General features: G+C 34.3%; 1 protein-coding gene across 1 annotated transcript; it reads left to right on the forward strand.

The window, feature by feature from the left end:
- The first annotated feature begins 1,743 nt into the window (after positions 1 to 1,743).
- On the forward strand, positions 1,744 to 16,094 carry LOC149840696 (phosphoglucan, water dikinase, chloroplastic-like). The gene is made up of 19 exons (XM_090003262.1): positions 1,744 to 2,063; positions 3,377 to 3,983; positions 4,502 to 4,588; positions 4,700 to 4,831; positions 6,321 to 6,446; positions 6,530 to 6,708; positions 9,202 to 9,286; positions 10,043 to 10,207; positions 10,315 to 10,367; positions 10,595 to 10,803; positions 10,897 to 11,015; positions 12,410 to 12,480; positions 12,690 to 12,807; positions 13,010 to 13,096; positions 13,212 to 13,298; positions 13,391 to 13,467; positions 14,389 to 14,545; positions 14,733 to 14,841; positions 15,067 to 16,094. The coding sequence occupies exons 1-19, from the start codon at positions 1,849 to 1,851 to the stop codon at positions 15,966 to 15,968; spliced, it is 3,585 nt and encodes a 1,194-aa protein (XP_089859388.1). The 5' UTR covers positions 1,744 to 1,848; the 3' UTR covers positions 15,969 to 16,094.
- The last annotated feature ends 9,591 nt before the right edge of the window (positions 16,095 to 25,685 follow it).

The following is a 25,685-nucleotide window of genomic DNA, read 5'->3' on the forward strand; positions in this document are numbered from 1 at the left end:
AAGAAAAGAGAAGGTGAAGAAGAGAGAAGAAGAGGGGAAGAAGGGAAAAAGGCATCTACTAAGAAAGGAAAGACCCCTCTCTCCTTTGCTAGGTGGGGGTTAAAAAGGAGAGAGGGTTTGTTATTATTTTTAAAAAATGCACCAACTATTTCTCTGAAATTTCAATAAGGGGCTTAGCTACAAGCTTTTTCCTAAAAAGTTCAAAAATTCTTTTCCTATTTAACCTAAACTACTTTTATTAATTTTATTTTTATAACCTAACCTTCTAAATTAATTACAAATGATAAACTTTGAAATAAATTACAAAATAAACTTGTTTTTCAAGCATTTTTTATTTTTTATTTTTTATTCTTTTTGCATGTTTTCTTAAAACTAATAATAAACTTGAGATTTTAATGCATTTTTTTATAAAATCATGTATAGTTTAATATGAATTAAACCCTAAAATGTATGCATGATCACTTATAAATTAACAATCAATCATTAAAGAAAAAATAAGGTTAAAAGTGTCATTTTAAACAGTTGACATGTATATATATATATATATATAGAGTAATGAGTCTGTGCTAAACCCATTTGGTGTTAAACGACATGGTCGATTGACTAAGAATCTACACTTGGATAATGTGTTTTCCGTGAAAAAAATGATGTTTGGAGCCTCAAAAGTTCACAAAGATTTTGGACAGTTGATTTTTTGAATCTTATAAAAACCCACCCATGTGTTGGAATCAAATGCTTCAAGAGCTGATCCCTCTAAAATTAAGTGCATAGATCACATTTGTATGATCAAAATTTAAAAATAAAATGAAAAAAGCTCAAAAAAATCTATTTACCATGTTGTTTAGCACCAACCCATTTTTTCTATATATATATATATATATATATATATATATATATATATATATATATATATATATATATATATATATATATCTGAAAACTGAAAATATGAGAATTAATGTGTGAACTGCAGTTTTCATAGGTTTTTTTTGTTCTTTTCTCTTGAATCTAATAGTATTGGTTTTATAAGAACCCCTCTTGAATCATCTGATTTTGATGCAAAAATCATGATTTTTAAGGCTTTATAATCATTGGCTCATAATTTTCATAAATATTCAAACATTCAAAAATCACATTTTTATCGAAAATACATGATCCAATGGTTGATTTCTAGCAAATTCAGATTTGCAAAAAAAGGGTTAAAAATGCCCAAATTTCTAGTTCTCTTATTCTAGTGAGTCTCTCTCTCTCTCTCTCTCTCTCTCTATATATATATATATATATATATATATATATATATATATATATATATATATTTTGGAGCAAATTATTAAAAAGTTCGGTTGTATCTTAAATATTTGAAAGCTAAGGCAGCTACACGTAAATGTATCACAAGTCAGGCGTCTATACGTAAATTAGCATAAAAGTTATTTTTTTTCGGCATCCTTTATGCCTAACGTGCTATTTCAGTCGTAAGCTTGATTTTGATATCCAAGTAGACTGAGTGAACTCTAAAAACAAGCCATCTGGAGTATATCTTCTAGTGGTTGACGTGGCAGAATTTTTTGAAAGATCTTGATGATGACGTACATACGATGTCACTCAGGCCTTCTCCTCAATTAACTTAACTCCTCCACGATGCCCGATAATTCCAACTTCGACGTCCATGTGTCAGATCACCATCCGTCATTGCTCCCCATATAACCCCCATCGCCACGTTCTCTCGCTCTGCAATTCCCTCCCTCCCTTCCTCTGAGGGAAGACAAGAAGGATCGAAAAATTACGGGAATACCACTGTTTCTCTTCCCTTCTCGCTCGTCTGCCCTAGTTCCTTCTCTCGGAAGCAAGATGTCGTCTCTCCACCTCTTGCAATGCTCCTCTTCCCTCTGCAACGCCTCCTCTAGGATGAAACCCCCCGGAAATTCCGACACGAAAGTCTTCCGGAGGAAGCTTCGCCTCTACCTCCCTCCCGGTGGATTGGTTCTCGTCGGACCTCAGTGGAGATCGCGCCGGGCTTCCTCTCTCGCCGTTCGCAGCGCTGCCGAGATTTCGTCGTCCGAGAGGTTTCGAATTCCTTGCTTTTTGATTCTCTGTCGGATGCTTTACTTCTGGTTTTTATCTAGTGCTTACTTTCATCAACCGGTTGTTTATTCGCTTAGATGACACAAGATTTATTGCTTCGGATAATTGCGTGCTGAGTGCAGTTATCTTGATCTTCTGCTTAATGTCATTTTCTCTGCGTTCTTTTCTGGCAATTTAGCAAGAATTTGATTCTTCGTGAAGGGATGGAAATCAGATTGAGAAATAATCTTTGTTCTCTTGTGTGAAATTTAGCCGGCAAAATCTTCTGCTTAATCTCTTTTTCTCTGCGTTCTTTTCTGGTAATCTAGCGAGAATGCGATTCTTGTGAAGGGGAGGAAAGCGGATTGAGAAATGATTTTGATCTCTTGTGTGAAATTTTAGCTGGCATTTATGTAATCGTGGCGGAATGTGTTTGCTAATTATTTTATTTCAATCTGGCTTTACATTCGATTAGTGAAAAGATGGATAATGCTTCCTGCGGTAAGCTTTTTACTTTGTGGTGATGAAATCATACTAGATTGAAGAATTTGTGGTTAACAAGTGAACAGTTTGTTCTGTTCTTGGTTTTTAATGGTTGTTTTTTTGTGATATTTATTTTTACTTGCGTTAGTCAAATTACTCACCATAAGATTAAAACTTTAGTGGCGTTGGTGGCTCCGTTGTTTATTTTAGGTGCTTTAGTGGTTTTTTTGTTTGCACATTCTGAAAATTTTGGCTGTCCTAGTCTACACCCTTTTGATTTTTGATGGAGACTAACCAACAGAGCATGGGATGTCCAGCATCATTAATCGGCAATCATAATATGCGGAATCACCTACTGACAGAGGTGACTCCAGTAAAATGATTTTACACAGACTTGGGACACGTCTGTGATCATCTGACGAATTCTAAATGCAGTTTTTTCTTTGAGGATTACCAGCTTACCTCTACCTCCTCGCTGGTTACTGATTCCTGATGCCCCGAAGGTCATTTCCCTTGTCTTCCAGTGCATTATTATGTGCTCTCCCTTGTTTATATCAAATGCTTATTTAATTATTGAAAATGAATGACTGATGAAATCTAATGATTCAAAAGATTAAAGTGTATCTGACCTTTCAATTTAATTATTGAAAGAAGGAAAAAAAGGCTGATGAAATCAGAAGCTCCTCGGAGGTTAATGGTCCTCGTTATTGCTTTATGATACTCTCTCTCTCTGTCCACACACACATACACACACTCGTTCATACTCATACCAATGATAAACTTTAGTCATAAAAAAAATCAGGTTTCCTGAGTTTTTCACTTATGTGGCTAGAGAAGTGATGACGTCATCTGGTTGGGAACATGGAAAAGTAGATCTTCATGTCATGTTAGACCATCAAGTGCAATTTGGTGAATACATTGCTATTGTGGGTTCTTCTAAGGAGTTTGGATGTTGGAAAAAGAAGGTAAAGATGTCATGGACAGAAGATGGATGGGTATCAGATTTGGAACTGAGAGGTGGCGAGACTGTTGAGTATAAATTTGTAATTGTAGCTGGAGAGAAAAATATTTTGTGGGAAGAGGGTGATAACCGAGTATTGGAATTACCGATGGAAGGGAAGTATGAAATGATTTGTCACTGGAACATGACAAATGAGGCTGTGGTTTTAATTGGAGTGCCAGGTGAAGTTGCTTCATCCCAAGAAGTATTTGCACAGGAGATGAGAGAAAGCAGTAATGGGTCTATGATTAGTACCCCTGTTTCAGTCGACGAGCCTAGCTCTTTTGTCCAAGAATGGCAAGGAAGTGATATCACATTTATGAGGTCTAATGAGCACTATGCAAGAGAAACTGAAAGGCGATGGAACATGGATGGATTACAGGGTGTGGCATTGAAACTAGTTGAAGGTGATCAAAATTCAAGGAATTGGCGACAAAAGGTATGACATTTTCTTTTTCATGATTTATAGAGCTTTGTTATATTCTTGAGCTTATGTACAGTAATACTTGGCAGGATTGAGTATTTCACTATGATGACTTCCCCATCTTTTGAGTTTCACCAAATGATAATTCCTTGTGCATTTTCAGTTTCCACCTCATTCTCTAGCAATTTTAATGATTGCTATTAAATATTTGTTTCTTTTTTTCCTTTTTTTTCATGTTTATTATGTTAGCTTTGTGGTTCATTAAAGAAAACCAGAAAAATACGCCATTTTCTCTTTTTATGTTTGAGATGTATGGAAAACATTTTACATGTATTTTATGGTTTTCTCATGTAACAAGAAATAATTGAGATCTTTGAGAAAAATATCGATTTGATTTATGAGAAAAATTTTCATGGTTTATTCGTTATGTAATGATTTAGTTTAGCTATATTTTCCATTGGAATGTTTAGCTGGTATCTGCAACATTAATTTCATCTAAGAATCAATTTCTTTTCTTTTCTTCCTTGAAACAGTTGGAAGTTGTGCGTGAGCTATTAGTAGGAAACCTAGAGAGGAGTGACCGCTTGGAGGCTCTCATCTATTCTGCCATATATTTAAAGGTTTTTCTGTTTTGAGATTATTTTTCTGGAAAATTCTATCCAGATTCAACACAATTTAGGTTTACAATGATGATGTCTGGGAATGTGTGCTAATGAACTTTTTTCAAATAGTGGATCAACACGGGGCAAGTTCCTTGCTTTGAAGATGGGGGCCATCACCGGCCAAATAGGCATGCTGAAATTTCAAGACTTATTTTTCGTGAGTTGGAGAGATTTACTTATGGAAAAGATACGTCACCACAGGTACCTCATATAATGTGCAATGATTTTACATTGCGAATTTGACATTTCTCATAACCTTCGTGTCTTTTAACTCATGCTAGAACAACAACTTATTTGAAGGGGTTCAACTTTCATATGTTAAAAGTGCATCTATTGTTTAACTTGATTGGAGCTTGTTGTGTGATGTTTTATGGCCAGCTTGTTTTTCTAGGCCTATTTTATCCCCATCACATCATTTAGCTTCAGTGGAAAATGAAGTAAATCAATTTCATCTGTTAAAGTCATTACTTCTGTGTTTCTTTTCTCTGTTTGGGAGAGGAAGGTAAATTTATATTTGGACACAAGCAGATACGTATCTTTGGATAAATCTTTCCTAGGAAAATTTTCCAAGCCAATTCCAGAATTTGTTTCACGGGAAATTCTTGGTAACACTTAAGAGAGGCAATTCTCATGGGAAAATAATCCTGATAATTTTCTATTTTAGTCTTGAGAATATTGTGAAAACTAGGATACTAAAATGTACTTTCAAAATTTGTGACCTGTGTCACATGGATACTCCATTTTGACACCTGTTCCGTATCCCCTTATATATTTGTCATATTATAAATCTCATAAAATGGCTATACTACCATATTTACAACCGTATCCATTTGACATTTTGTAACAAATTTTTGGCTTTCAGAAAAGTTGTGATAACATAGAATCTTGGAAAACTTGACATTCTTACTTTTGAATTTCTTGGTTGATAAAATTGGTAGAAATTAAAAAAATCTTATCTTTTTCTGTGTTACCGAGTCCAATCACTGTCAATATAAAAAGGTAACAATACATGGTCAACATGTGAGCCATTCATGATTGATTGATTTTTTTTTTTTATGGTTGGAGCTCTTCATGCTTCTTTTTAACACTATTATTGTGGTCATGTCATCAACGGCCAGCCATTAACCCATGATGAAAGCACTCACTGGACGAAAAATGCGAATACCTGTGAAAAAATTTGTTAGTGCAGTCTATCATCTGATGCAAAAGGCAGTTCACTTGTCACTACTTAGCTATTGTTTACACACCTTTTGATTTACAACTGTTTTTATGAACTCATGAGCTAACAATACTGCTCAATTTGAAACAACCCAGATATAACACCAATTGGTTGATTCTTCATATGGATTCTTGCCACATGAATAGCTATGGATATCCTTGTACCTTTTCTTGTGGGTGATACCTTAGTATTACCCATTCTATATGATCATTCCTTTTGCTTTCATAGTAAATTTAATTTTCTTTGACTTTCAAAAGAGAAGAAAATAACAATGCTTTCGATAATTCATCTTTTGTTGAATATTTTTGCTTTCTGTTCTTTGATCTCTTAGGCAACCTTGGTTTCTGAGATTACTGTTGGTCTTTGCATGATGTCCAGTTTTGCACATTCATTTTTGTTTAGTAGTTTGAACATAGTTGTTGCATTTTCACCCCTTGTTCCATCAGCAAAATTCTTGTTCTGTATGTGCAGGAAATGCTTGTTATCCGCAAGATTCATCCATGTTTGCCTTCATTCAAGTCAGAATTCACTGCATCTGTCCCTCTAACTCGAATAAGAGATATCGCACACAGAAATGATATACCTCACAATCTTAAGGTTTACTGTTGCTGCAAAATTTAGAGGTTTACATTTATGTTGATGCCTTATTTTGTGTAATCTGATATTCTCTTTCATGGCAGCAAGAAATCAAGCAGACAATCCAAAACAAGCTCCATAGGAGTGCTGGTCCAGAAGATTTGATTGCCACAGAGGCCATGCTTGCCAGAATAACTGAAAAACCAGGAGAATACAGTGAAGCATTTGTAGAACAGTTTAAGATATTCCATCGTGAACTTAAGGACTTCTTCAATGCTGGAAGGTATGCTCTTAACTAGGGTCTGATTACAATAATCTGTGATTATTACGGTTATTCACTTGCAGATATGTTAATACTTCTGTTACTAGACAGTGTTTGATGAGTGAAGAACCAATTTACCTGCACCCACATAGGTGCTTCATTGCAGACCTGAATATTTACCTATGTCACTTTCTTCAAAATCATCAAGTAATAATGGTTATGATTAGAAAATACCCTGCATTTTGGGGTTCATCTGTAAATATTTATGCTTAAGTGTTCGGTTATAATTTATATGTTCAAGGAGGTCTATTCATCACCTTAACATACAGAGTAATTAGCCCATGTCAAATATTCAGGCTAGATTTGTTGCACATTAAATATTTTATTGCTTAGGGAACTGTTAACTTTTAAAGTCAGTCAATTTTCTTCCTTATAAAGTTAGATTTTTATGTGAACAGTTTGTCTTATACATCTTTTACATTCTTCTCTGTCCTATCTGTAATTTCTTTTTCTTCGTATCTGGTGAGATTGTGCTTTTCCTTTTGATTTTGCCTGCATGAAGGAGCACCAGGAACCTCTATTTCATTCATTCTTTTCATATTCTTCATTGCAGCATTAAGGACAGTGGAATGGGAATTGTGATCACTCCATTTTTTTATACACTTAAACTTTAAAGGTATCAAAGAAATGATGGCCAAGAAAGGAGCGTATGCAACCTAGTTTACTGGGAGGACAACTGGGGAAACTTAAGAAAGGTCATAAGAAATATGGTTTTTGTACAACAACAACAACAACGCCTTCAAGAAACATGGTTTTTGTGATTCTATGAAATCCAAAATTTAAATATCATAAGTATCTTACTACCAAAAGAGATTCACAAATATGTTAACAGAATATAAACTAGCCAGTTACAAAATCACCATGTATTATGTACAGGTTTGCTATCATGTCAGGCTAGTTAAATGGATGGTCAATGTGATTGCATTTAAATGAACAGAAAGATGGAAGGCTATATATATTATCAATAAAACTTGAAACACACAGTAAGGGACAGTGACCTGTTTCGAAACCTCAATTTTCATGGTTGGAGTTGGAGATTTGGTAGCTAGAATACCCTTCTCAATCATTTTCATAACCAATGAAACTGCACTGAGATGTGGAAGTACAACTTTTCTTCAATCTTATCACATGTAATTGTTAAAATATATGTACCATATATATATATATATATTTATATATTTCCCTTTATCCTTTGTAATGCCCACTAGGGGCAATTTAGTCTTTTCCTTGCTTGTAAAATACGTATGACCAATAGGGTCTTTTTTAGTTTCTTTTATTTTTCTTATTTTCATTTTATATTTTTTATTTTAAATATGTAAAAGGGGCCCTGACTAGAGCCATTGGGATACCGCCCAACGGTCATAAATGTGACCGTTTGGGGGCTCCCAATGACTATGGGAGCCCACTTGGGTCCCTTTTGTGTGTATAAATATGGGGTATTTCCCCATCTCTCTTTAATGCTTTTTCAAGCATTTCATAATACATTGTGACTTGTATTTTTAAGTTCTCTCTTCTCACCTTGTGTATGTTTGGTGTTTGCGCTTTGTGTCACATTGTATTTGGTCCATTAGTGACATCTTGCTTATGTATTTGTGCCTTCTTGTAGTCACTTTGTGATATTGTTTTTTGACCCTTGTATTTCATTACAGTAATGATCCAACAGATGAGAAAAGAAAAAGCAAAAGTATGTAGGACTTGCTAATCATATGCTTTCTAGGACTGCACATCTTGACTTCTTTTACCTTAGCTTGTTAAATGTGATTTGGCGCTTCCTCCATATTGTTAGTAAGCAACAGGCAATGAACACATTGTAATCCTGACCATCTGCTAAAGGTTTTAATTTTCTTGCTTATGTATTTGTGCCTTCTTGTAGTCACTTTGTGATATTGTTTTTTGACCCTTGTATTTCATTACAGTAATGATCCAACAGATGAGAAAAGAAAAAGCAAAAGTATGTAGGACTTGCTAATCATATGCTTTCTAGGACTGCACATCTTGACTTCTTTTACCTTAGCTTGTTAAATGTGATTTGGTGCTTCCTCCATATTGTTAGTAAGCAACAGGCAATGAACACATTGTAATCCTGGCCATCTGCTAAAGGTTTTAATTTTCTTCCATATTTGTTTTGTTATAGTCTCTTATTTCTTAGTATCTATTACTGGTTTTTATTACTTATGCAAAGTGTGTATAGCTCCTTTCCCAACAAGTTGATAATACATGATTGTTCACTTGTTAGTTCCTTCATTGTTTTCCTATATATTGTTCTTAATGCTTAATATATGCAAGTTATTTGGCTGTATTACCTTCAGGTTGTTGACTTGTTTCTTTCTTTCCTTGCCCTTGAATTGCTTAGATATTCTTATGTCACTCAAAGTACATGTAATAAAGTTGTATTAAATTGAATGTTAATTACTGTTCAGTATATTTTTGTTAGTAATATACTTGTTATGTCAGCCTTGCTGAACAGCTTGAATCAATCCAGCCATCTTTGGATGGAGCATCCTTAACAGCTCTCACAGTTTTCTTAGAGTCAAAGAAGGTAAATGCCTGAGTAACAGCTTTATTTTTCATACGATAGATTGAATATTTTGTTTAAGATTACCAAGAATATGCAGTAGTACATTGGATGAGCAACAGTTAAAAGAACAGCAATAACAATTGTATTTTGAAGATTATATAGGTGTATTGGATGAAAGCCACCACCATCGCCACCAATCATAACCCATCTAGAACACTCAAACAATGATATTGGCCCAACATGCTAGTGTTAACCAAAGATTTTTTTAGTTTGTTAACCATAGAATTTTTTATATGTATTATTGAAAGTCTGCACCAATCATAACATTTTAGGGATACTATGACTCTTGTTTCTGAGCATAAATATCTCAAAACAATGGACTCATCTTATTTTCTTCTTGTTTCATTTTCATTAAAGATATGCTGTTAAGTTTTCATGGAGGTGCTAATTCTGACCACGATCATACCTAATTAATATATTGGCCCAACATGCTAGTGTGGACTTGCTTGATTGTTTAGGCAATAGTATATATCAAAATTGGATAAAAAAAGGGTTGAACTCTTCCAAGAAAATCAATGCCAATTGCCAAGATATAGCCATTGTGCAATAGAGTTTATCATCCCCAAACTTCTGATTCCAATACAAAACAGAATTCAATTGAAATATGCGATCTTATTGTTAAATTTGTGGGTGTCACATGTCACCTCGATTTTGTAATGTGCATTTCTATTTTCAGATTAACTCACGTGAGCATTCACTACTTGTATGTGTCTGCAGAGTCTGGACATCCTTGATCAGTCTATGGACTCTTTGAAAGATGATGTGGATATGTTGATGAAAACCTTGCATTCTTTAACAGAATTAAGGGCACAACTTGTAAAAGGTCTGGAAAGTGGTATCAGGAATGATGCTCCTGACTCTTCAATAGCAATGCGTCAACAGGTATTGGTCTTTTTATTTTCTTGGGCATGAAATCTCATATAAATGAGAATCATGTCAGGGTACATATTAATATTTATGATTTGACTCATGAATGTCTTTTCACACAGTGGCGGCTTTGTGAGATCAGCCTTGAGGAATACTCTTTTGTTCTTTTGAGCAGGTGTGATTTGCATTTTCCATTTTATTCTTTATGTGCAGTGAGTTCTAAAACAACCAACACATGCCTGTTTTGCAAAAACATGTGAATGATAAATGTAGTACTCTGGTAAGATTGATTATATGGCACCTTGTTGCAAAATGCATTCTTGAAAGGATGGAATGTAATTGACACTTTGCACTGGTACAGTGAAGTCTTTTGGTAGGCTATAATTAACATTATTTTGACAGATTGCTCAATGCTCTTGAGACTGTGGGTGGTTCATCTTGGCTTGCTCAAAGTGTGGGCTCAAAGAATGTGAGTTCATGGAACAATCCCTTGGATGCTCTTATAATTGGCATACGCCAGATTGGGCTATCTGGCTGGCAGCCAAAAGAGTGTATTGCTATTGAAAATGAGTTACTTGCCTGGAAAGGGAAAGGTCTATCAGAAAGAGAAGGTAGATTCTTTCCCTCGATTGATTAAAGAAACTCGGTATATGTTATCTAGGGGATATGTATGCTCAAATATCTTTATCCTTTTCTTTCTGTAGGTAATGAAGATGGCAAGAAGATTTGGGCTTTGAGAATCAAGGCTACCCTTAATAGATCAAGGAGGCTGATTGAAGCTTACTCAGAAATTCTTCTTCAACTTTTGCCTGACAGAGTCCAGGTCCATAGTCGCACCACTCTTTACTTCAAGTCAATGTTGAAATTATCGTATCAGAACCTGTATCAGAAGGGCTGGCAATACGAGTGTATCGTACCGTATCCTGTCATATCGTAAGATACAGAAAGAAACCCATTTTAACAATCACAAAAAATTTAAAAAATACAAAAAATCAGAAAAATTTAGAAAAAAATCATAGAATGAAATAAAAAAAGAAATCGAATTTAAGCATTATAAATAATTAAACATACACATGTATTACTATAATATGCGAAACGCTATTGTAACAAACTAAAAACTAACAAAACAAAAGGTTTATTATTAAAAAGTCACATTAGATAACAAACAAAAGATTTTTTTTTGAGTAAACAAACTAAATAAGCTTTAAAATAACTATAAAAAATTTAAAATATAACCACAAAGAGAAATAAAACACATTTAAGTAGTCAAACTACAATATTAAGTAAACTTAATTATGAAATAAATTTTGCATGAACAAATATGTAACAACTATCATAAAAGCTATAATTATGATTTTATAACAATGTATCCATTACATATATAAAAATAGTATGAAATTAGACATTAAAAAGTAAAAAGAAGAAGAAAGTAATAGGTCATTTCGAAAGTAGTAAGCATTAAAGCAAAGAAGTTATATAATGTATTTCACTAATTAGTTTCACTAATCACAATAAGCACAAAAGTTGAATAATATGTGCTCTTTCATAATAATGCTTCTCTTCTTTCTTGTCTTCACTAATCACAATAAATTAAGAAGAAAATTTCTACTTTTTTTTTTCTTATAAGCTTATGAAATAAGTGAATAGGACTATGCTAAAGCCTCATTTATGTAAAAAGTTGTCACTAAAAGTGAAAAAGAACCTAAAATAAATTACCTGAAAAAATTCAACAAAAACATGTGAAAACATAGCCACATCTTACAATACGGCATGTATTGTATGATATGGTACGATAGGGTGTGATATGGTCCGATACACTGCATTTTCTGATTCAAGGGGGTATATCGAGTTGCATGATACTGTGATACACTGTATCGTATCGTACCATATGATACAATACTAATAACATTGCTTTAAGTAGTTGTACATATACTATTCTAGAACCATTGGTGTGTGCAAGCTCTGACAACAAACAACATGCTCTGTTTGCCTAGGTTATATTTTAGGAAGGCTGCATTGACTTGAGGATTTGCAATAGGACACCTATGTATCTATTAGAAATGCCAGACTCGCTTTTCACTGTTTTATCATGTAGCATCTCTTAATTTCTTATCAAGTACACATTCTTTTCTTATTTGGCAACTCTTGGAAAGTTTACTGGTGAATACTTGTATTTTCCTGATTTTTTTTTCCTAACAAAATGGTACCTTTCTGCAGAAGTTAGGAAATGCTCTTGTGATTCCTGAGAACAGCATAAGAACATATACTGAAGCTGAAATTCGAGCTGGGTATGAACTTGTTTTTTTGTTGTCATACTTTGCTAGGTTAGGCTAATACAGTGGCACCTTTTATTTGCAAATATGTATTCATATACATTTGCCACTAAGTTATGTATGATGTATCTGTGAGGCAAGAGAAACATTATCAAAATGTGGCAATATAATTCTGAAATATTATACTATCAATCTAGTCCTAATATATGTCATGTTGGCTTCAGTGTTATTTTCCAGGTCTCAAAAATGTGCTCTCTTCTCTTGAAAGCACTAAGAATTACATTGGGAGAACAAGGTTGGGATGTTCTAGTTCCAGGAACAGTTGTTGGGACTCTTGTACAGGTATTTCAATGATTATTCTGATTTTATTTCAAACTGATTTTTAGGTAAAAGCATCTATTTCACATAGACTGGTCTGTGTTTTGGACCTATAGTATCATGGTGACTGCCTTTTTACATGCTTACTGCTGTGATCCTCTTCTTCTTTTTCCATTTTATCCACAAAATTGTTCATCTCTCTTGACACTGGCAAATTGTGTATCAGGTGGAGAATATTGCACCTGGTTCCTTACTATCTTCCACCAATGGTCCGGTTATTCTTCTAGTCAATAAAGCTGATGGTGATGAAGAGGTTACTTATTTCTGCTTCTGGAAAATTTCCCTTCTGCAGACTACTCAGAGCTATCGATTTGTTCTTATTTGGGATAAATTGATATACTTCAAGATTGATTTAATTTGTTGCTCAGGTAAAGGCTGCTGGGAGTAACATTGCAGGAATGGTACTTCTGCAAGAGCTGCCTCATTTATCACATTTAGGTGTTAGGGCTCGACAAGTAAGTTGCATGCGTCATGCAGGATTCCTAAATGCCTATATACCTTATTTCATGAAACTGAAATCTACACATGTTTTTGTAACAATTTACAGGAAAAGGTGGTCTTTGTAAGTTGTGAAGATGAGGAAAAAGTTGCTGGCATTCAAGGTCTTATTGGAAGATCTGTCAGGTTATGATTAAACCCCTTGCTTCTCCCGAAAATTCTTGTAGATTTACATATTTGAATTACTTTTCAGCTTTGAATTTACTTTGATCTCTTTAATAGAGCATAAACCCAAAACCTGCATGCGGTTCTGGGTTTTTGGTACATGAGTTATTCATTTTAGGTCTATTTTCAAACTTGCAATTGGAAATGTTTTATGTTGGTTAAAAAATGAGTAGAACACGACACAAACATGTGAACAAGAGGGAAAGAAGATTAAAAAGTACCTGCGTGTGCATGCATACATGCATCCACATAATATATATATATATATATATATATATATATATATATATATATATATATATATATAGGGAAGGGAGACTGTTCAACCAAAGGAAGGTCCAAAATCTACAACGGATGATAATCGATGACGTTCCTTCTCTAACAATCGAGTTTTGTATTGATCGGACTTTACATATTGGATTTTTATCATTCATTTAGCGAGCATCATGTTTTAGATTATGAATTTTTGATGCATTTTTGAAAGCGCTAAAAATCATCAGCCCAATAGTCTGTATTGTAAAGTTTTAAATGCATTGTGAGCCATCAATTTTTCAGGTTTTTGGAAACATGTCTATATGTTGTAAAGACTTCATGTAAAGCAAATTTCTTACTAAATAAATTATAAAGAACAAATATATGAGATCTGATCAATGAGATTCTTAAGCATCGGAGAAGGGGAGCCATCCGATCATTGATGGTTGTAGATTTTGGACCTTTGGTTGGACGGTCCCCTTCCTTTATATATATATATAGAGAGAGAGAGAGAGAGAGCAATTGTTTATTATAATCGAATAATGTGAATATTTGCCTTTTTAATGGACTTTCTCCATAAATGATGATATCTACTCTTTTATTGTCGCTAAATATTTGCACTTTGTATAGGTTGGAAGCATCATCCACTGGTGTCAATATATCAGCCTGTTCCAGTGTTTTTGATGAGACTAGTTTTTTAGTTGATTCGAAGGGTGATGGAATCCTTGCTGAGCGAAAGGCATCTGAAGCTAGTCCTAACTGGTTTGCAATGGATGCCTCAACTCAGGTCATATCCTCTTTAAAACTCTCGGACACAGCACATGCACGTACACACACTCAGACACAGTTGTGCACTTAAATTGAACAGAACTTCGTTTTCTATTACATGTAAGCTCATGCATCCATTGTGGGCATTATTTCTTTATTGTTTTGGTGGTATCTGTTCTAACTCTGGTTTAACGCTGAATCAACAGGCATTTGACATTGGAGTTCTGGACCTAACAAATGTAACTGTAGAGACAGCTGGGGCAAAGGCAGCTGCTTGCGGTCAACTCATGTCTTTAGCAGCAGCTTCTGGGAAAGGTAATGCACCAACCTGGCAATCCTTTCTTGCCTTGTTTCCATACTGGATGAGGGTCCTTTTGCATCTTGTTTCTGACTCTGACAGTGTGGATATGAGGCTATACTATAGCTTATTCTTTCTTTTAAGGACTTCTCCTGGTCATGATCCGACTTCATGAAAGGCTGCCAAAGTGCCTCATTTTGGCCTGCCTATTTCTTGATTCTGTTCCTCCTTTGTTATTTCAGTTTACAGTGATCAAGGCGTTCCAGCATCATTCTGTGTTCCATTTGGCGTAGCCATTCCGTTTGGGGCCATGGAATCTGCTCTCAGAAGTAGTGGGTCCATGGAAGCATTTCAATCTCTATTGGAAAAGATTGAGAGAGCAAAAGTGGAAGACGGTGAACTGGACAGGCTATGCACCGAGCTGCAGTCACTCTTATCAGCTCAACGCCCCTCCCCGGACGCCATCCAAGAGATTGCAAAAGTTTTTTCCAGTGATTCCAGCCTCATTGTGCGCTCAAGTGCCAATGTAGAAGACTTGGCCGGAATGTCAGCAGCTGGATTATATGAATCTATTCCCAATGTAAAACCTTCTAATATTGACATTTTTGGCAGTGCTGTTGCTAGAGTGTGGTCATCATTGTATACACGGAGAGCTGTACTAAGTAGACGAGCTGCTGGCATACCGCAGAATAAGGCAGCCATGGCTGTTCTTGTCCAGGAGATGCTATCTCCTGCCCTTTCCTTTGTTTTGCACACTGTGAGTCCTACTGATGGTGACCACAAACTGGTTCAGGCAGAGGTTGCTGCTGGGCTTGGTGAGACACTGGCATCGGGAACGCGTGGTACGCCTTGGCGTTTGGCAGTGGGGAAGTTTGATGGGAGCGTGGCGACGTTAGCATTTGCAAATTTCAGTGAGGAGTTGGTAGTGAACAAGGCCGGGCCAGCAGACGGGGAGGTTTTCAGGTTGACAGTTGATTACAGCAAGAAGCCGCTCTCTGTAGATCCGATCTTTCGGAGGCAGATTGGGCAGAGGCTTGGTGTTGTTGGATTCTTCCTGGAACAGAAGTTTGGTGGACCACAGGATGTTGAAGGTTGTGTGATAGGTGAAGATATCTACATTGTTCAGACACGCCCACAGCCTTGACAACAGTTCGTTCAGCATTCCAGCACGGAGGTGATCTTATACATATCGAGCATACAATAGATGTAAAATAATGGTGTTTCATGTTTGACACACAATTAGATATAATAAGATGAAAGGTTTTACCAATGTTAGCATTTGATATGGATGGTCTTGATGAACTTCCACACTTTTTTTTTGTCGAAAAAGTTCAGTACATTTACAACCTTGCTAAAAAAAAACCTGTACACGGGACAAATTCCGGTGTTATTGTAACCAACGGGGGCTCCGCTTGTCTGGCAGGAGCAGTTAGGACATGTCACCTTGTGTTGGGACGTTGCAAGTCCCAATCCCAATGGTATGATTCTTTAGCTGGTAGGGGTCTGCCTAACCCCATCTTTCTCTGTCCAAAAAAAGGTTAAATTCCGGTGTTTCAAAAGCCGCTTCCTACTAAAATAACATGTACATCACATCTACGGCCTCATTTTGGCCAAAAACAAAAGGGTGTTTGCTAAGTCGTTTTTTTTTGCATACAGAAGGTTGCATCAAACTTTAACCTAATATGATCATGGCTATTTTGTGGAGTTAGATTATGCGCAGAAGGATTTAAGGTATGATAAATAACAATAATAATAAAATATCCACCAATAATTCCTTTTAATCATCATGATTAATAAATATACTTACCAAACTTTTTCTCTCTCTACAAAAATCATCCGACGCTCAACCCCGTAAAAGTGAATAAGCTGAAAGACACCTGCCGTCGAAGTTGCCTACCAAATTGCCAATTTATTCTCGTAAAAAATAAATAATTGTCAATTTTTTTTTAAAGGCAAGCTGGGGTTAGGCAGAGCCCACCAGTTATTATTCAACGTACCCACTGGGGTTTGAACCTGCAACGTCCCAACCACAAGAGACCAGCACTGTGACAGCTCCTACCAACCACGCGGAGCCCCCGTTGGTAAATAATTGTCAAATTTGCTTCCACCATTGTAACTCATTTGCATCTGTTTAATGTTTTCAACAGTAAAGTCATTGCCCATTTTGGTGAATGTGGCGTTTCATAGTTAATACAAACCCAAGACCCATGTCACATGGGCACGGATAAAGGGGGCACGCTATTTTTGTGTAATTTTTTCTTTTTTCTAAAAGGAAAGGTAAATGGGCGGCTTACAGAATGTTCCAGAAGATGTTATTGTTAAGCAGCAGGATTTGGAAATGGGTTCGTGAATGCAGCATCTCTAAGTTTCATCTGATCTTGGGATGGGAAGCTGAATGATTGGAACTCTCAAAGACGCTTGAATCAGTTGAAGGTGATTGTGCTATAGATCCCCAAATTGTTGATCGGTATAATATTCCTGTGGAGCAGGTAAAAAGAGTAGAGATTACGTGATGAGATCAAATTGAGGCAGAGGTCCCAGGTTGCTTGGCTACGGTGGGGAGATAATAACTCATGAAAAATGATCGTAGTCTTTGTAAAATAGCACATTTTAAAAATGCCTCCCAATTTATTGAAATCCTCACCACTCTAAATTTTTTGATTCTCAACTTTTGTAGGTGAACCTATTCATGTTTGCGCGAGCAATAGATAAGTAAGTCATCTGAAGGTCGCAACATCTCAATAAAAAGAAGATTCACATGAATGTTTCATGGACTTGATAAAATTTATGTAATATATTTGTGAACATAGCTAAGTTGAATCCTAACATAGAAGATTCATATATGAAATGTACTGCCCGATGCGAACTTTCTAAAATTTTAAAGTTCAAGCTCGGTTGGTTTGCACCATACATTAGCAACAGTCCTAACATTCACGCAAACGTTATGCAAACCTTTTTTAACTAAAAACTTGCTTAAAGTCAATACATACATCCACAAATGTGTATTGTGAATGTCCTTAGCTTCACATAGTTTTTTATTCGAGCTCGATAGATTTATGTCACACATTTGCGAACGTTACGACATTCACAGAGATATCATTGAAACCACCTTTAACTAAAAACTCGCATAAAGTATTGATGTATGTTTGTAACCGCAAATATATGTTGTGAATGTCTTTACCTTCGCATATTTTCTGATTCGAGCTTGATAGGTTCATGTTACATATTTGCAGACATCATGACCTTCGCGCAGATACCATGTGAACATCCCTTAACTAAAACTTACATAAAGACTGACACTCACAAATGTGTGTTTGACATTCTCAAATGTGTTGTGAATGTCCTTCCTTTCACATGTTTTCTAATTTAAGCTCAACATGTTCACGCCATACATTTGTGGATGTCTTAACTTTCACATAGATAATAGAAACCTCTTTTAACAAAAATAATGCTAGGATGTTCGCAAATGTATAACATGAATTTCAAAAACAATATATGCAAACCTCTTGTTAATGAAATGCCAATATATTTTAACATGCGAATGTTCTTACCTTCAGGTACTTTCTTATTCATATATAGTCATTTGGTGTTTTTTTTTTGTTTTTTGATTCTCGCAAATGTATAACATGAATTTCAAAAATAATATATGCAAACCTCCTGTTAATGAAATGCCAATATATTTTAACATGTGAATGTTCTTACCTTCACATACTTTCTTATTCATATATAGTCATTTGGTGTTTTTTTTTTGTTTTTTGTTTCTCGTTAGCACCCTAACCCTTTTTTCTCTCTTTTTGTGGTGATTCTTGGACATTTCATTTTAGAGTATTTCGACGAGGATTCAACAACTTTTTGGTCAACCTTCTCCATCTTTTGACCCCCAAAAATATAAGACGAAAAGTGAGTTCCATATATTTTTTTGTTGAATAAATTTTTTTTTTGTAGATATATATTTGTTGATCTTATAGTAGTTGTATTTGATTGTTGCCATTGATGATTTATTTTTGTATACTTGTGTTTTATTTAATATTTAACACCAGATTGCACATTTATGATTACTTTTTTTTTTGGGTTATGGTTGACTTTGCACAAGCATTCAATTGACACAATGGGGTCAAGGTTGAAAAAAGCAAAGCAAGAAGATACAAAAAAAATGTGAAGGCAGCCATGACAGCGACGTGGATAACTAGTGAGGTAGAGTTAGAGGTGTATAATGAAAAAACTGCTCTTGAAGAAATGTTGAAAATTTGAAATGAATTGTTATGTACTTTAATTTATAAAGAAATATGAAAATTTTGAAATGAATTGTTATGTACTTTAATTTGAAAGAAATATGAAATGTTTTATAACTACCACACCTTTTATATTGTGATTGATATGTATTGCACTTATTTATAATATGCATTTTATAATGTTATAATTCTTTATGATTTTTATAGAAACATGAGATGTTATGTAAATAATAAGATTTTTATACTGTGTTTGAATGTATGAATATATTAGCAAGGTTTGAATGAATAAATGTATTGATAAGATTTTAATGTATTTTTATAGAAACATGTTATGTTATGCAAATAACATATTTTTATACTACGTTTGAATGTATAGATGTATTGGTAGAGTTTAAATAAAAATATATTGGCAAGATTTGAATGTATAAATGTATTGATAGGATTTAAAGGAATAAATGTATTGACAAGGTTTCAATGTATTTTTACATGAACATGGGATGTTAGGTAATAATAGGTTATTTATATTGTATTTAAATGCAATTTTACAAAAAAACATCAGAATATTTGTGTAGTAATTTAAACTCTCAATTCGATAAAATTCACATATCAAATGTGTGTACATCATTACTTAACCTTTCACAAGATAATGTTTGCATATCAGTGTGTGTACATCATGATATTCGTGCAGTCACTAAGCCTCCAAATTTGATGATGTTTCTATATCAAATTGTACGAACATCAGAGCATTTATGAAGTTATTTAACTTCTCGATTCAATGATGTTTGCATATCAGAGTATGCGACCATCAAGACATTTACGCAATTATTAATCCCCTAATTCAATGATATTCACATATTAGTGTGTGAATGTAATACCCTGGTCCAGGACCTTTAGAGTCTGGGTCTGGTTGGTATTACTTCACAGAGGGACAACATACAAAGTTCACACAGAGAAAACATGGTTGGATTTTCTTTTTTAATAAACTCAAATTTCTTACCAAGGTTCATCATTCATAACATAAAATCAATAAACATTACACAAATGTTCAATGACAAAGAAATAAACTAACAATAGTCTCTGATGCTTGATCGAAGTATCCACTAAGTCACGTCCTTCCGCCGTTAGTGTACTTGGAACCTACAATTGTAATTATTCAAGGGGTGAGTCTATAAGTCAATAAAAAATATTTATAAGCAATAAAAGACTCTAACTTACAACTGTAGCGGGTTCTATGTCCCTAATTTGAGTTTAGTTTTGATACACCATACAAGTCTGTATCTTTTAAATTCTCTCAACTCATCAACTAATACTCACTCATAACTAACTATAACGCTAGGTCGGTTATACCGGTCATAGCCGTCTGTGGGCATAGCAACCCGTGTATAATACCCCAATTCTACATTATTAGTCAGACTATGAACCATACGCTCCCAGTGATTCTTGAATCACCAAGCACTATTGTGAAAAAAAAAGGGATCCCACTGGTAGCTAGCCAAAAAAACCAGGCTTAGGCTCAGCATGGTTCATGCTATCTCCTAACCATAAATGACTTTCAACCATTTATGGTTGCTTAGAGTCATATAAATTTAAAATCCTAGGTCATATATTAAGTTTATTATCATAAACCTTAATCTCGGGTCTCACTCATTCTCCCACGAGTGTCATCGTGAAATCATCACATTATCAATCTCTTAATCTTTTTAGGGTTCGCACTTTTATCATACTAAGCATGCAACAATGTAGTATCTCCAAATCATTAAATCATCGACGACCCCACTCTCCATGGTGGCTTCACTCTAGCTGCGAACTAGGTAGCCCTTTCCATAGGTTGTCACTTTCAAGATTTAAGGGGTTAAGCATGTTAATCTTAATTTAAATTCAAAAAATATAACCAAACTTAAGAGACTCAAGGGCTAATCAAAATTCTTATCACAATGCATGTCATTCAAAGAGTATAACATAGATATGTTATATAAAATATATTTTTTTATTCTAACATGCATATCATATTACAACTGGCATACACATACATTCATCTCACTGCAACTAACCCATGCAAGATCATTCTATGCGTATCATGCTCACACTCAAAAGATACATGCTAGGCAATTAAGCACATTTCTAAACATGATGACTTATAAGATAATGATAACATGCAATACAAACGTGATTTATTTATAACTAAAGTTACTAATAATATCCTTTGCCTCAAATGTGAATGATGCACTCTAGGTCACAGTTGAGTCTCACATGGCTCTAATAACAAAGTCTAATCACCATAGAAGCACGTTTATATTAATAACAAATATTATTTATATTTTGTCAAAATTATTAAAATATCCCTCCTGAGGTGCTATCAGACCTCAATTTTTGTGCCCTTGGTTTGGTCAAAACCATAAGACATACAAAATCTCCTCTTCAATACGAACTCAACGCACTAAACCTCACTCAATTCTGATTTTACGGTGAAAAGTTATGCCCCTTTTACTTAATTAGATGTTAGGTTACACACAAGGGTAATTTCGATATTTTAATTCTCTGCGATTTGACTTGACTCAGCCTAGGTGTGATCATGCAAAATTTTTCCTCTTTTCCTTTTTCTCTTTCCTTTCTGCCTCTTTTCCCTTTTTGAAGGAGAAAAAAAAGAAAGAAAGAAGAGAGAAGAGAAAGAAAGAAGAAAGGAACTCTTTTGCAAGGTCTCACTTGACCTTTATTTGAAAAGATTTTGAAATTACTCACCTTCATTTTTGAAATATTGCGAGAAAATGGAGAGACAGAATTCGCTCGTCGGTACAAGGTTCAACCATTCCTGGCACCTTTACCAGGGGTAATTGAACCAAGGATCGAATAAATGCCTTTTGCTTTGCTTAAATGATGTCTAAAAAATTATTATAAATCTAAAAATGCACAAAAAATCATGCTTGTGCAATGAAAATGCAAAGATGTATGCTTTTGAGAAGAATAATTCAAAAAATTTGAGATTTTTCAAGTGATTTTGAAATGAGTTTGAAAATATTTCAAAGAAATGGTTTTTACAAAGTTGAAATCGATTTGGAAAAGTTAAACTTTGAATCTAAGCTTAAGACTTGAAATAGTTTTGAGGGAAGAGACTTTGAAGTTCTAAGTCTTGGAATAATCAGAGATTGGAAAATGGGTTAGGATTTGAATTGAAGGAGAAAGACTGAGTTTAGAGTCTCGGAACTCATAAATTGAGAGAAAATATTGATTTCAAAATTTCAGACTTGGAGTCTGAATGAAATCTGAAAAAATTGACTTTTGATTTTGAAATAGAGATTAGATCTTTGAATTTGATGTTTGAACTCAGACTTTGGATTTTTGAAATTTGAATTAGAAATTCAATTTGAAACCTTGAATTGATTTCGAAATTGAATTTTGATTTAGAAATAGGAAATGGATTTGAGAATTGGATTTGGAGTTGAAAATCAAGATGGGATGTAAAAATGGAATTGAATTCTGGAATTGGAACTAGAATTTGAAATGGGAATTGAATTTGAAGAATCATGATGAATTTTGAAAATAGAATTGATTTTGAGAAATCCAGATGGAATTTAAAGATGAAATTGGATTTGGAAGTGGATTTTGGTTTTTGAGATTGAATTCAGAATTTGGAATTTGGAATTTGGAATTTGGAATTTGGAATTGAATTTGAAATGAATTTTGAATTTGATATTGAATTTATGATTTGAAATTGAAATTGAACTTGAAAATACAAAAAGGATTTAGAAATTAAAATTTTCATTGAAAATAGAATTTGGATTTGAATTTGGAATTTCAAAGTTGAATTGAACTTTGAAATTGGATCTGGAATATTGAATTGATTTTGGAATTGAATCTTGAACTTGGAAATAAATTTGGAATTTCGAAGTTGAATTGAACTTTGAAATTTGATTTGGTTTTAAAAATTGAATCTGAAAATGAATTTGAAATTCCAAAGTTGAATTGAATTTTGAAATTAGATCTGGAATATTGAATTGATTTTGGAATTGAATCTTGAACTTGGAAATGAATTTGGAATTCCGAAGTTGAATTGAACTTTGAACTTTGAAATTTGATTTGGTTATGGAAATTGAATCTTGAATCTGGAAATGAATTTAAAATTTCAAAGTTGAATCGAACATTGAAATTGGAATATTGAAGTTTGAATTTTGAAATAAGATAGAATTGAGAATAAAAAGATGAATTTGATTTTGTAAATAAGAGTTAAAAATGATTTTAGAAATGAGAAATATATTTGAAAATCTATCTCAAAATCACTTAGAATTTGGAAAAAATGATTTGAAATGCAATTCTATCCTAAATGATGAATGCTTTAAAAAGATTTGAAAATTTGATTTAAAAAGCATATTTTATTCTTTAGGAGAATTAAAATAAGATTAAAATTATAATACATTTATGACTATGGTCACAAATATATTATAATATAATCTATATTTGAATTCAAATAAAGAATAAAATGGTGCCTTTATAGGATTTGAAATGAAATTAAACTTAAATATATCCTGACTATGACCATGAATATATTTTAAGTTAATTTCTAAGTCAAATTATGATATAGGAAGAAATTTTCAGAGAAATATGATGATTTTTAAAAGAGACCCAAGTGGGGGTCAAATGTTATTCCATAAAAGATAAAAACACTAAGTATTATTCATATTTTGGCTATAGCTATAAATGTGAATCATTTACTTAGGATTAATTACCTCTTATTAGAATGGTGCTTGTGCCATTCGTGTTTTACCATTGTGAATTTTTTAAAATAAAAATAAAAATAATATGAAACAGGTAATTTATGATATCTACATGCTCATACATTCTAATCTAAACAGAGTTAGCAAAAGATAACAGATGCATATAGAAGTTTGCAAAATGTTACTTTGAACCTAAAATGCAACTAATGAGATGCTCATGCACATGTGATGAAAACACAATGCAAATGACGAAATATACATTGGAATGAGGTGTTAAGCTAATGAGGAGTGAATATCAGAATGCATGTGCAATATCCTAAAATAATGGTGAAAAGTAGGTGTTGAAATATATGAATGATATCCTAAGCTGATTAGAATGCATATGTGATGTATCATCTAAATGGAAATACAATACTTGTATTTGATGAGGAAATGGATGTAACTTATGCCTATACAAAGCCAATGCTAATGAGAAAAGGTGGCATGGGATTTGCCCAAGGGTCTGATTTGATGGTGAAGCCCCTTTTCCAATCTGGATGCAAAATTTCTTTTTGCAATGTTTGAACTTCTATCAACTGATTCTGTAATATATTCTAATGAAAAGCTAATGGCCGTTCTAATGACTGAACTCGTGCTCTTATCTGCATCATCAATTTTTTTGCAAGCTTTTCTGACATTGAATTCCTTGCCATCATTCTCTTGATAACATCAGTATTCTGTGCAGAGGATTTCATCAGAGATCATGGACCAATCTCAGACAATTCAAATGTAGTTACCATTGGGAGTGCCTCTAATCAATTGGTTGAAGTGTTGAACTAAATAGCATAAAACAATGTTGCAGTTATTATTGATTGAGAATACTGAAGAGAGATGTTTGAAGGTAGATCAATCTCTCTTTCATGCCATGTCCAGCACAATCTGTTATTGATCAAGCAGAAGAAATAACAGAAATGCAGAAGTTATTTCGAAGGCATGCATTGCTTGCTTGGCTAGACTAGTCGCCAGCAACATCTGTTGCCACCTTCGGTTCACCAAAGACTACTTCTTCAGCAGGTCGGACACCAAGGGTACCTACAATTCTTGCAAAAAGTTGTTGCTTAGATATCAATGCCAACAAAGCTATATTCAAAACAAAGAACCCGATGCAAAAGAAAGCACCAAATTAGCTTATTCCCTTTAATTACAGCTCTCCTAGTTCTAGAAAAAGTGTTGCAACAATGATGTGTATATAGATGTGCAAAGGATGAAGGATTCAAGTATGCTGGGATGTTGTGAGGTGAGACACAACAAGGTGCTGCTGTGTAGCTAGTGAAGATATATAATGGAGATGGGGATAGAAGTAAGTGTGGTGCTAATGGGGTGGTTTGAAGAGCATCAAGTTACAGCAGATGGGGGAGAGATGTACCGAAATGGGGGAATGAATATCACAACAACTCTCATGAGTTGTCGTGAGTGACCCATGATCACAGTAGTTCAAAGGAAACTACTGTGCAAAGGTGATAGGAGGCATTTCACAGCAACTCCAACGAGTTGCTGTGAAAAAACTGAAATCACAGTAGTTCATATAGTGAACTACTGTGAAGTAGGGGAATGAATGAGCTGGAATGACTGAGCTGTAGGTGGTGGAGGGATTGTGCTGAAGGTTGTGAAGGCATCGTGCATAGGTAGATATCAATGTGCACATACTGTGAAAGTGGTGCAGGGAATGAGAGAGGACAGAATTAAACACATAACAAGTGGAAATGAGAGCAGCTAATCCATCATGATCTAGAAAACACATTAAGACTCTAAAGCTCTAGTGTGGGGCATCATTCAGAAGACATCCCATTTATTAAAGATCAAATGAATGCAACATCTGTATCAACCCATATTCACTTCCATATCCAGCTAAATCAACTCTGTTTCAACCTTTTGAATTCT

The sequence above is a fragment of the Nuphar pumila genome, chromosome 4, assembly GCF_984573655.1.
Source record: "Nuphar pumila chromosome 4, dmNupPumi1.hap1.1, whole genome shotgun sequence".
Classification (NCBI taxonomy): domain Eukaryota; kingdom Viridiplantae; phylum Streptophyta; class Magnoliopsida; order Nymphaeales; family Nymphaeaceae; genus Nuphar; species Nuphar pumila.